A 12,322-nucleotide genomic window follows, 5' to 3' on the forward strand; every position below is an offset into this window, starting at 1 on the left:
AAAGGAAAACAGAAAATGCCCACCTTTGAAGATTCCTTTACTAAATTGGGTTGAGAAATATATACAGATATAAATAGCTACTGTTGAATATTCACAATGTGACAGTGGAAATCTAAACAACATACTGTACATGATATAAAACATAGCAAAGTCTACATGGTGGAGGAAGTGCTTGATAATTAACAACTCCAGGAGGTCAAAGTTGATCCAATCCTGCAACAAATTAAAAAACAAGATCACAAACATATAGTTTATACATATGCATATAGACAATTTATCATGTCATGGCTAAGAACAACATGGTTAAAAGCGATTTGTTATGGAGTTGGAAGCTACCTGATGAGTACTGTCTGTGCCACAACAAAGATTCAACAAGTGGTGAAAGATATTTATCTCATTTGCCAAAAGAAGGCCATAACTTCTGCCAACTTTTCAGAAGAACAAGAGGAAAATAGGAGGTAGAAATGGTCAAAATGATATACTGTAGACTTTAGGTCTTCCATTGGTTACCTTTCAGAAGGATATGGGATTATGGAGAAAACAGATATTTAAATTTACAGTAAATATACAGAATGTGAAAATTCAGTTGTCATACTCACATTAAGAAGACTACAGAAGGACATATGTATTAAAAGTGTCTAGCCATGTAGATGTGCTTTGAAAAAAAATACACACCCTATCAAAATATTCATTTACAGTTCCCCTCTCATTTACAAATGTAGGTAACACATGTACAGAATGTGCCAATTCGGATATGTGCATAGCTGTCTCCTAGCAAGAAAACTGTAGTTACATTAGAAGTGTGTAACATTAACATTATCTTACATGTATTTTTCCAAACAGACATCCCAACTACCATAATAATTACCATGGCGCGGGATACTGGATACCAAACAACAGATACAGCTACAGTTATTGGATAATGACAACTCATGTGGACCTGGGAACCCGATCTGATACTGGTGAATCTAACAGATCTCCCATCACAACTAGTGTACCTCTTCTCCGGTAATGACCAGAATCATCAATTCTTGTTTTGGGCTGTTGCAGTAAAGTGTCACCTCACATGTGAAGTTTAACATGAAACTAGTAAAAACTCCAAGTATTGGTTTCACAGACATGAATTAGCTTTGCACAGGCACAATTCTGCGCAGCCCGTCTGGTGAAATCTTAATAAAATAATACGTGGCCATGACTTAGTAACGTGTGGGAACAGGATCTTAATGGGTGGCCACGACTTATGTCAGGTACACATTACACAACTTCTAGTTGGAGAGTATGTCAATTTTAACGACCGCAGTTTCTGAATCTCGCTGGGTGTCAGAGTTGACGACTAGGCATCACAAGGGATGACTATTGATTCCAAATCTGGTATTGCGCTGCAAGAGTACGTTGACCTTGCAGTACTCTTGCATGCAATCACCGTGAGGCACCGTGTGCAAGTACAAACAAACAAAATGGCCACGACTTAGAAATGCGTGGAAACGACTTATTAAAGTGTGGGAACAAGATCATTGTGGTCTGTTAGCAGAAGGCGGGATCGTCTGTTGTCCAAGTAGGAGTTGGAGTTAGCCTATGCTGATGGTCATGCAGTGGAAATTAATTCAAAAATAAAAGGAAATCAATTCAAACCTCTCCATGTTTGCAGTATCCTGTATGGAGCCCCTGAGGCCACATTCTAGGTTCTCATTGTCTTAATGATCTTGTTCCCACACGTTACTAAGTCATGGCCACACATTCATTTTATTAACAAGATATGTCACCAGACGGGCTTCGTACAATTAGGGTGCTTTGCCCTGTCACTGACAATGTACCCTCTGAAAATATGGTGATTCCTGTATTTTTTTGGCTTATACTTTTTGTTAATAATATCTATGCTTAATATTAGACAGCATATTCATGAAAAATCTACGTAAAAACAGGACCCTATTCCTCTTCAGTAATTATTTTAGGTGTTATTGCCATTTCTTTTGCAAAAGCCCTTGTCTAGCTCTTTGTGATGATGCTCTTTGTCATAGATTCCTACTTTAACTTTAAAAGTTAAAGTTTTAACTTTAACAAAAATACTTAAATATAAATTGAGTAGTTGTTCCTGATTCAACTGGTTCCCACTTTACAGAATAACCCGGAACTGTCCAAGGACATACAGTCTGGCAGTTTTTGATCCTGATGGTGATCAGGTCAGATGCAGGTATGGAGCATCCACCGAATCTGAGTGCAGGCTGTGCTACCAACCTGACGGTTTCTCTTTAGATCCGGTAAGAGATAATGCAAAATCCTTACACTTACTTTGCAAAATGCGAACATAGGAAGTGGAAAGTGGGAAGCTGTCACATGAACTTCAGTATAGAGCTGAAATTTGCCTTGTTTAGAGAAGAGGTTGTGGACAGGGTAATGCATGAATATTTCGTAAACCCCTTTCCTAACTAATAGGAATTCAGTTCTTTTACTACCAAAAGGCATTTCTGCTTAGTTCTAGATGTAATAAAGTAATCAACAAGATTGTATAATCTGTATCCACAGTATAGAAAGGCTTTGATTGGTCAGTTAAGGTTCAACAACGTGTTGCAATGTCCACTTGAACTTGATTTGATATCAGGGATTGCATTATTGCTCCAATTAAACACCTTTCCACCCCTGCCCAGCTAAGATTAAAAATGAAAGGCATTAAGGCAACATAGATCCGCACTGAAATGGTGTTAATGCTCAATCTCAAAAAGGCACAGTTAATGGTCCCCAAGAAGAAAACAACTGGATGTGATACCAACATGACACAATTTTAACAGCTATTGCAGCCTTTGTTATTTGTGTGTCAAAAATAATGTTCCTTATTCTTTTCATCAGAATTCCTGCTCCCTGTCATATACCACCAGTAGTCGAATTGGACTTAGTGGATTTGAGCTAGTAGTGGAGGACTTCCCTAGAAAACGCATCACTGTCTCCTACTCTGATGGATCCTTCACCTTGAAGAATCCCCTTTCAGTAGGAAGGCGTAAACGTGACACAAACAATACAACCTCATCATTTTCATTGAGCACCACTACCGCCGCAACAACGACCACAGCCGCAAGCACAGGTGGAGCAACAACGACCACAGCCGCAAGCACAGGTGGAGCAACAACGACCACAGCCGCAAGCACAGATGGAGCAACAACGACCACAGCTGGAGCAACGACCACAGGTGGAGCAACAACGACCACAGCTGGAGCAACAATGAGCACAGGTGGAGCAACAACGACCACAGCTGGAGCAACAACGACCACAGCTGGAGCAACAATGAGCACAGGTGAAGCAACAACGACCACAGGTGGAGCAACAACGACCACAGCTGGAGCAACAACGACCACAGCTGGAGCAACAACGACCACAGCTGGAGCAACAACGACCACAGCTGGAGCAACAATGAGCACAGGTGAAGCAACAACGACCACAGGTGGAGCAACGACCACAGGTGGATCAACAACGACCACAGGTGGATCAACAACGACCACAGGTGGATCAACAACGACCACAGGTGGAGCAACGACCACAGCTGGAGCAACAACAACCACAGGTGGAGCAACGACCACAGGTGGAGCAACAACGACCACAGGTGGAGCAACGACCACAGGTGGAGCAACAACGACCACAGGTGGATCAACAACGACCACAGGTGGAGCAACAACGACCACAGCTGGAGCAACAACGACCACAGGTGGAGCAACGACCACAGCTGGAGCAACAACGACCACAGGTGGAGCAACAACGACCACAACTAGATCAACAACGACCACAGGTGGAGCAACAACGACCACAGGTGGGGCAACGACCACAGGTGGAGCAACAACGACCACAGGTAGATCAACAACGACCACAGGTAGATCAACAACGACCACAGGTGGAGCAACGACCACAGGTGGAGCAACAACGACCACAGGTGGAGCAACAACGACCACAGGTAGATCAACAACGACCACAGGTAGATCAACAACGACCACAGGTGGAGCAACAACGACCACAGGTAGATCAACAACGACCACAGGTGGAGCAACGACCACAGGTGGAGCAACAACGACCACAGGTGGAGCAACAACCACAGCTGCACCAACAACGACCACAGGTGGATCAACAACGACCACAGCTGCACCAACAACAACCACAACCACACCACCACCAACAACAACCACACCACCAACAACAACCACAACAACAACAACAACAACAACAACAACCACAGCTGCACCAACGACCACAACCACCTCTCACCTCTACCGTCCATCAATTGCTGCTTTAAGCAAGATTCCTCTGCAGTTCTCTATTTATGGTTTGTCAGCAATTTTTCCATTGTAGCATTTATTTTTTTTTATTTCATTTTCACTAACTCTCTCTCTCTCTCTCTCTCTCTCTCTCTCTCTCTCCTTTTTTGACTTTCAGTTGACTCACACTACGCCCCTTCATGTCTCGATGGTGATTATTTCCCCATTTTTCTGTCTCCAACTCCAAGTAATGGAGTGAATCTTCCTGCCTTTGTCAACAACACACTCGAAATCAAAGTCAGAGCCATAGCAAAATACGCCACGTAAGGAAATTCCACATTAAAATCTTGTTATAATTTTGCTGTTTTTTGTTATGTATGAGTTAAATAGAAGAATCATGTCCCAGTGCATCATTCGGAACGTACAGTATCATTTTTCATAGTATTAGCCAGTAGTTCAATATACTTTAGATGGATTTTAACAGAATTAGCTTGCAGAATATTGCTGTCCTTGTTGACCGGGGCAAGTTTATGAAAACATTGTTCCTCTTGTAGGATCTACGACCTCCTTGTCATTGGACCAAAGGGCATTTCAAAGCAGAGGACCTCCACAGAAGAATATACCATAAAATGGACACCAGCGGATAATGAAGTGGATGACCATTTCCCCATTTGCTTTTATTTTGAGGCATTAGATAGGTGAGCTTCACATAAACTATCCAGTTTATTCCAAATCACATTAACCAGATGACCAGTTGATACCAATATGCAAAAATCTTCACAGGATGTTGTATTTGGCTTCTGCTTACATATTTTTGTATTTTCATGTTAAATGTGTTACATGTAGCATTTTTAAACAACAATATATCATTGTCAAATTAATTGTTTGTGCCAGTTGTTTTTGCCTGTTTTGTGCCATAAAGCAATCCAGCAAATTTCCTGCAAAACAATGGCAAACAATGTAAAATACATTGTAAAGGCTGCCATTCTTCTCAGTGGATGGTTTTGTTTGTTTATGGTAATTAGACTAATATCTCAAACTTAATGTGTTAATAATTTATTAATGTTAAAATGCTACATGGAGGACCTTTAACAGTTCACTGGTGAAACAGTTTGTACCATTTGAACTCCATCCCCCCAGACGTATGAGTGTTTGGAATAATTACCTTTGCCAAGTAGGTTATTTTTATGCCTGTTAGTTTGTCTGTCAGCATTAGGGCTGCCCCCTAATAGTCGACCAAACGTTAGTCGATGAGAAGAGTCTTGGTCGACCAAGTTTTCATTGGTCAGTTAGTCGCAGGGAAAACCCCCCCCCAAAAAAACAAACTCTCAAACTTCATTCGGGAGCTGCGCCTTGTGGTTAAAACAGTTATTAGACCAGGATTGCAAGGACGTGCAGTGTCGGATTTTGTGCAATTTGGACACACAACACGTTCAATATTAATAAACTTTGAATAAACAAGCGGACAGCGCTCTGTGCAGCAGCGGGGCTCAAAGCAAGCGACTAATAGCCTACGCCTATTGTATGTTTTTTTTGGGTGAACCAGAGTGTATTTCACCGGTGTTTCTGACCGCTAGAAGCCGCGACTTGGGTGTGTTTTTTCCCGTGAACCAGAGTGTATTTCACCGGTGTTTCTGACCGCTAGAAGCCGCGACTTGGGTGTGTTTTTTCAAAAAAAAAATTTTTTTTTAAATAATTAAATGAATATCATAAACGTGCTACGACTAGTCGACGAATGGCTTGAACTAACGACTACTAGTCGACTAGGAAAATCTTTGGTCGGGGGCAGCCCTAGTCAGCATAATATCTCAAAAACTTATGAACGTGTTTCCATGCAATGTGGAATTTACAATTTGACAGATAGATCTTGGGCCAAGGAACAATTGATTAACTTTTGGTGGTGATCCAGATCTGGGATTTCCACCATTAGACAATTATCGTTTTTTAACCAAAACCATGAAACTGTAACTGTAGCCATTCAGTCTGAATATCAGGCTAGAAGCTAATGGACATAGACACTTGATTCCAGATCCTAACGGTATGGTTGCATGATCAAGAATTCAGTTTAATTTATGGTGATGGGAATGATGTCTGTGGGCGTAACAGCAAGTTGGAGAATTGTTCAGCGTTGGCGGTGGTTTGCACTCTCTGAGTGCCTTCTAGTTTTTTAGTATTCAGATTTGAGACCATTGATTTCCAGATAATTGACATTACAGACTATATTGAGGGCAACTTAATTGAATAATTTACCACCTTTAATGTTCTATTCAAGACACTACAGAGTCTATCATTCAGAGCTGCGCTGTGTGATTGCTGATGTTGGACACCATGGTGAGTTGATACACTTTTAACTCCTCAGAAAATTAGCAAAGCATCCCGGTGAAACAAATGCTAGGTTTCATGAATAATTTAATGCTCAATAGTTTGTTTTGACTATTGGATATTGGCTGTTCTTGTAGGTGCTGAAATGGGATGTTTTAGGAAAGAGGGACACATGCAGAGTTATGGACATTTTTAACCCTCATGTACAGTAGCTGCACAAGTTAACACAGAACATATTCTTAGGGTTATATCCCGCTGAATGAAACTGAAAAATATTCACATATTCATATATGTTTTGGCATGAGATCTGCTTTTCCTTGACTAGACTGAGGTGATCTACCGGTGCCAGTTAAGCAGATTCAGTGAAAGCAGGATGACTATCCATAACCAGTGACATTTTCCCCTTGTTTCTTACCTGCCCATGTTCTGTGTGCCTCAACATATGATCGACAGCTTTTTCAAAATAATTTAAAAATCAAAGAATAGCTATTAATGTTTAATATAAATGTTCTGGAAACACATTTTCCCAGCGATCATTCTGGAGAAGGGTTCTGCACTCAATCAAATTTCAAGTCATCGCTATTATGTTGTGCGTCACACTTGAGTCCAAGTCACATGTCTCAAGTCTTCACCTCTGTTCACACATCATCACAACGGAACAGAAATAAATGTTACGTACTGTATCTCACACTTTTCAGAGACCGTTGTACGCTGCAATGAAACCACGATGACAGTGGAAGTGGCGAAGAGCTACCTCATCAGACGCAACGAGGACAACTTACACCTGAAAGACTTCAACGATCCTGCCTGCAACCTGACAAAACGCTCCAACTACACCCACCTGGTCGCCATCATGTCGCTGAACACCTGTGGGACCACACTGGAGGTACAGCACACTAAACTAACACAGTGTACTCTGTTTGCAGGTGTACATGGCAAGGCAAGGCTTACCAAAATTATGGCTGAGAAAGGATCACTTTTGTTCAGTTGTCAACAGCCGTAGACAATCTTAGTTCTTTGCAGATTTTGGGCCCTAAGACCTGGTTTCTTAAAGTTTATGTACAAAGTTAGGGTAGATCATTGTTTGGAGGAGCTTCTAAAAAGCATCACTATAAATGTAATAGTGACAAGGCTAGTGAACCTTCTCTGCAGCACAAAAATCATGTATCAACATTCAACATTCATGAAAGATGAAAACAATACACTTTGCTAAGAGATTTAATGGTAGAATTGTATAGTTTTAAGTATAATCAGCATTCTAATATCCACAAATAAGACACTGATTTGAGCAAGCCAGTGGGGAACAACCTGCTTTGCCATCATTACAGCTGAGCCAATTTTGGGACATAACATACATAATATCCTGTACATTCTGAAATTTCACTATTTAGCATATTTGACATGGTATAAGGTACATTAGCGTCCAACACCAAGAGAAGTCAACCTTGGTGTAGGACGTAAATTAGAACAGGATGCATTTTGGTTTAATCATGGCTAATGATGTGAATAACTCAGCTATAAACTGACAAAACTGTTATGGAAACTGAGCTTTGTCTATTACAATACACAACTGAAAATAATGCTAGTAATAATGGTGATAGTAATGTCAGCTTGGTTGTAAATGTTAGCTAGTTGATAAATCTGAGCTGAAAAGTCTGGTCACCTAAAAATATCTTTCTGGTAATATTTTCCAGTGCAACATTAAAAAGGGCGTTTGTGTTAAGGTGTTTTTCGCTGGGCTTTATATAATGTGCTATTTCTTATCAAAGCAATGAATCAATCAATAAATCCACCAGCCGAGTGTTAGAATTGTAATTCACGCTAGCAACATCTATTGCTTCCTCTCAAAGTTACTCTTCCCAGTCTCAAAAGTCCAGGGCTTTCCAACATGATAAATTAATATTTTCTTTCACTTTTAGGAAGATGAAGACAACCTTGTCTTCAAGAATGAGATCACATCTGCTGACCCAACTGAAATTATTTCCAGGCAACATGATGTTGAGATCGCCTTTTCATGTGTCTATCCCAAACGGGCCAACCTGACGCTGGGATTCAGACACAAAAACCCATATGCCTTTACAGAGAGAGGCTTTGGTTCTTTCAGCTTTCAGTTTGAATTCTTTGAGAGCAAGAGGTTCAGGAAACAGAAGGAGGCCAGCACTTACCCAGTGGAGGTGTACCTGAAACAGATGATCTTCTTGGAGATTGATGCAACTACCTCCATCCCCAACACAGAGCTGTTTGTGGAGTCCTGCAAGGCAACTCCCTATGATAACCCAAACTCTCGCATCACCTACACCATCATTGAAAATGGGTAGGTGTACGCAGTGATGAAGCCAAGGGCGGATATTTCATTTCACTGTTGGGGGGGACAATAAACAGAAACATTTCTCAAGAGCAATTCCTGAAGGGGACACCAAAGGTGCCGCCAAAAGTACTGTTGTATTAAATGTATATAGAGGTCCATTATGAAACATTTCCATAAGCACTTCATTCCTTTCTTCTGAAGATTTTATCAAATTGCCTTTGATATTACTGGGGTCTTTCTACTTGGCGTTTCGGTGCACTGAAAAATGATCGGATGTCTGTTTTTCTTTTCTCTGCCATTTTAACTGACTGGCTGACAAATAGACACACCCCACACACACACACACACACACACACACACACACACACACACAGCATGCAGGTTATTTACAGTAGTAGGTGAGATGCAACACCCATTAACTGAACTAAAGCTAATATATGCCTAATTAGATTTAGTTTTCCCGAAAAAGCAGATCTCTAATGTTTTGCTGTCAATGTGTAAAAGTCCAGAACGCTATGAAGCCTGCCAGAAACTTACTTCAGGGTCTTTTTTAAGAATTAAGTCTTCATTTATTTCCAAAATTATAAACAAAATTACATAGTGGCAGCCATTTTACATGCAGTAAGAAAAAAAGAATATACTTAGAACCTAATTACGTAGGGTAAGTTCATCTTAAATAGCCTATTATATTATAGAAATATTACTGTTACCATCTACAAAAGATAATTTTGGTATGAAAACCCGCATTTTAATTTAACCAAGTATCCTGTATCATAAATACATGTCTGGCATTTGTAACAAACCAAACCGCTTGAAAATCGGTCGAAAATTCAGTGAGTTATGATGATTTTAATTGTGGATAGACCTCCTGCCTCCATAGATGTACATGCATTAGGAGACGCGGCTGCTCCGTACCAACACGCTGACGCACAAGATTCAACCGCGAGGTAATGGAGCGAACAAAATGTAGTCTGGTTACAATTGTGAATGTGTTTTATTCTATTGAGTGGTAGAAGTAAAGAAAAATGTCTGACACATACTTTGTTTTAAGTTAACCTTTGCGAAGCAGCTACTTACTGGAGGTCAGCCACCACTGACACACTTCCAGAGATCCTCCACAGACACTCGTACCGAGGGCTAATGTGTGTGTGTGTGGGTTCGGGGAGTCAGGTAGGCAGTGGACCAAACCACTGTCAGGCATATGAGAAGGGGGGGTTATGTTAGTTATGTTTACAATGATATATTGAGGGGGACAACTCTCTGTTTTTCCCAGGAAGGGGGGGTCCGGACCCCCCTGTCCCCCCCGTAATTTCCGCCCATGGATGAAGCATCCAATTCCTTGTGTGTTACATGTATTAGACATCACTATATGTGCACATATATTATTCCCTTAGATTGTGTCCAGTGTAGTTATTATGAGGAATGCTAGTATTTCTATTTCTAAACCATTATTACTGTATTATTACAGGTGTGTGAGGGACAACACAGTGCAAATTTACCCTGGCTCCAAGTCTCAGTTCAGATTTGGAATGGAGGCTTTTGAATTCATTGGTGCTCATGAGGAGGTAAAGTGAAACATACCACCATGTTGTTTACAGTGAGATGTGTAAATGTACTTTTGGTTTAGTTAAAGTGATGGGCCATCACAGCATGTCCCCAGCTGTGCCCAGGTAATCTGAGGAGGGAGTGACTTCAGCCCACTGTGTCCGTAGGTCTACATCACCTGCTCAGTCGTCATGTGTGAGACTGGGGTTCCTGGGACCAGGTGCACTCAGGGCTGCATCAGGTCCAACTCAGGGAACCAGCTCCACAAAAGGGAAGCTATCGCCGAGACTTCCATGCACTCCATTTCCCAGGGACCTTTGCATCTGATTAAAACTTCTGACAGCCAAGGTGAGTGTGCATATACACTACCACTCAAAAGTTTGGACACACCTAATTGAATGTACTGTGTTTTTCATTCTCTTAAAGCCAATTTGATCTAAAGGCTTATGCTTAAATGCTTGAAATTAGTTTCTTAGACAAATATAAATAGTGAAGTTGATCCTATGTATGAATTTCTTTCCAAAGCCTTTGCCTTTCCTTCAATGCAAAGGGCGGCTACTTTAAAGAAACGAAAATATAAGATAGTTTTGATTTGTTTAACACTTTTTTGGTCACTGCATAATTCCATTTATGTTATTTCATAGTTTTGATGGCTTTATTGTTATTCTAAAAGTGTTCAAAATAGTAAAAATAAAGAAAATGTGGTGTGTCCAAACATTTGACTGGTTGTGTATACACATACAGTATATCAATGAAATCAAAGTTTATTTGTCAAGCTCCCATATATGTACTGTATATAAAGTCAGTTTGCCCACTGCATTGTGCTTATGTACATTCATTTGTCAGTGCGTATGTTTACCAGCAGGGTGGTAAATCTGTTTAACCCAGACATTGCCACATTATTGTGGGTGGAAAATGCAAAATGCTCTCTCACAGTTGTTGAGTTGCATGCGGACCATGCATCCATGGCACAGTCATTTTGCACTATAGTTCTGCTTCTGACTGTTCTTAACTGAATAATTGCATCAGGTTGCAGCCAAGACTGTCTGTTCAGTGACACAGAGACTTTTTGACAAGTTCTTGGCCTCATGGAGTAGATTCTTTTAAATTATAGGGATACTAGCGAGAGGCAAGCATATTATTGTACATCTCTTTAGGCACAGATGTAGTAATAATAATGCACCCAATGTTGGACTGATGTCTAAATTCAATAAGTTAAGTTACACTGTGATACATCAAACCATGGCCTGTTGCTCCCACAGCAAACCGTAGTAGCATAGCATATAGCAGAGCTGGGAGTGAGCCAAACAACGCTGGGATTAACATTTTCATCTGTCCATAAAAAGACTCATCTGCACAAAAACATGCGTGTCTCATAATAAACAAGCATAATGCAGTGGGGAGATCACAGAAGATGTGCAATCACCATGGCATAACTCAAGAACTCTGAGAAATCTTTATGTTCCTCTCCAAATTAATTGGACAATGTGCATATTCACATATATATATTAAAATGTTAATGTACAGATTCACCACACATTTGATCTGACCATGTAGTTTGTAAATGTCCACATCAACCGATCAATACGTATTACGCACTTTTACAGTTTTCCCACATCATATATATAATTGACTGATTGTTATTTGGTTTTGTTGGATCTGAATTCCAGTCTGGCCTCTAACACACTTCTCTTTTTTTTTGTATTTCTTTATGTTTGTATTTCCCTTTTAGCCTCTGGACCAAGCCTGCATGTGGGCATGAACCTAATGTTCATTGTCGGCTGCCTCCTGGTGTGTGGAGTGGTGGTCTACCGGTCCAGGAGGTCCAAAGCTAAATACCAACCCCTGCCAAACTCTGACTCCAACTGAGGACCGGAGCCTTTTTTATCCAGTCAGATCTTTAAGGTGATGG

General features: G+C 40.7%; 1 protein-coding gene across 1 annotated transcript; it reads left to right on the forward strand.

Annotated features, from left to right (window-relative positions):
* Positions 1-4,919: 4,919 nt before the first annotated feature.
* On the forward strand, positions 4,920-12,322 carry LOC139923254 (CUB and zona pellucida-like domain-containing protein 1). Its single transcript, XM_078284857.1, has 7 exons — positions 4,920-4,933; positions 6,508-6,566; positions 7,256-7,443; positions 8,477-8,871; positions 10,334-10,430; positions 10,578-10,758; positions 12,143-12,322. Exons 3-7 carry the CDS (start codon positions 7,285-7,287, stop codon positions 12,277-12,279), a joined length of 969 nt encoding a protein of 322 aa, XP_078140983.1. The 5' UTR covers positions 4,920-4,933; positions 6,508-6,566; positions 7,256-7,284; the 3' UTR covers positions 12,280-12,322.

This window comes from Centroberyx gerrardi, chromosome 1 (genome assembly GCF_048128805.1).
Source record: "Centroberyx gerrardi isolate f3 chromosome 1, fCenGer3.hap1.cur.20231027, whole genome shotgun sequence".
Lineage (NCBI taxonomy): Eukaryota > Metazoa > Chordata > Actinopteri > Beryciformes > Berycidae > Centroberyx > Centroberyx gerrardi.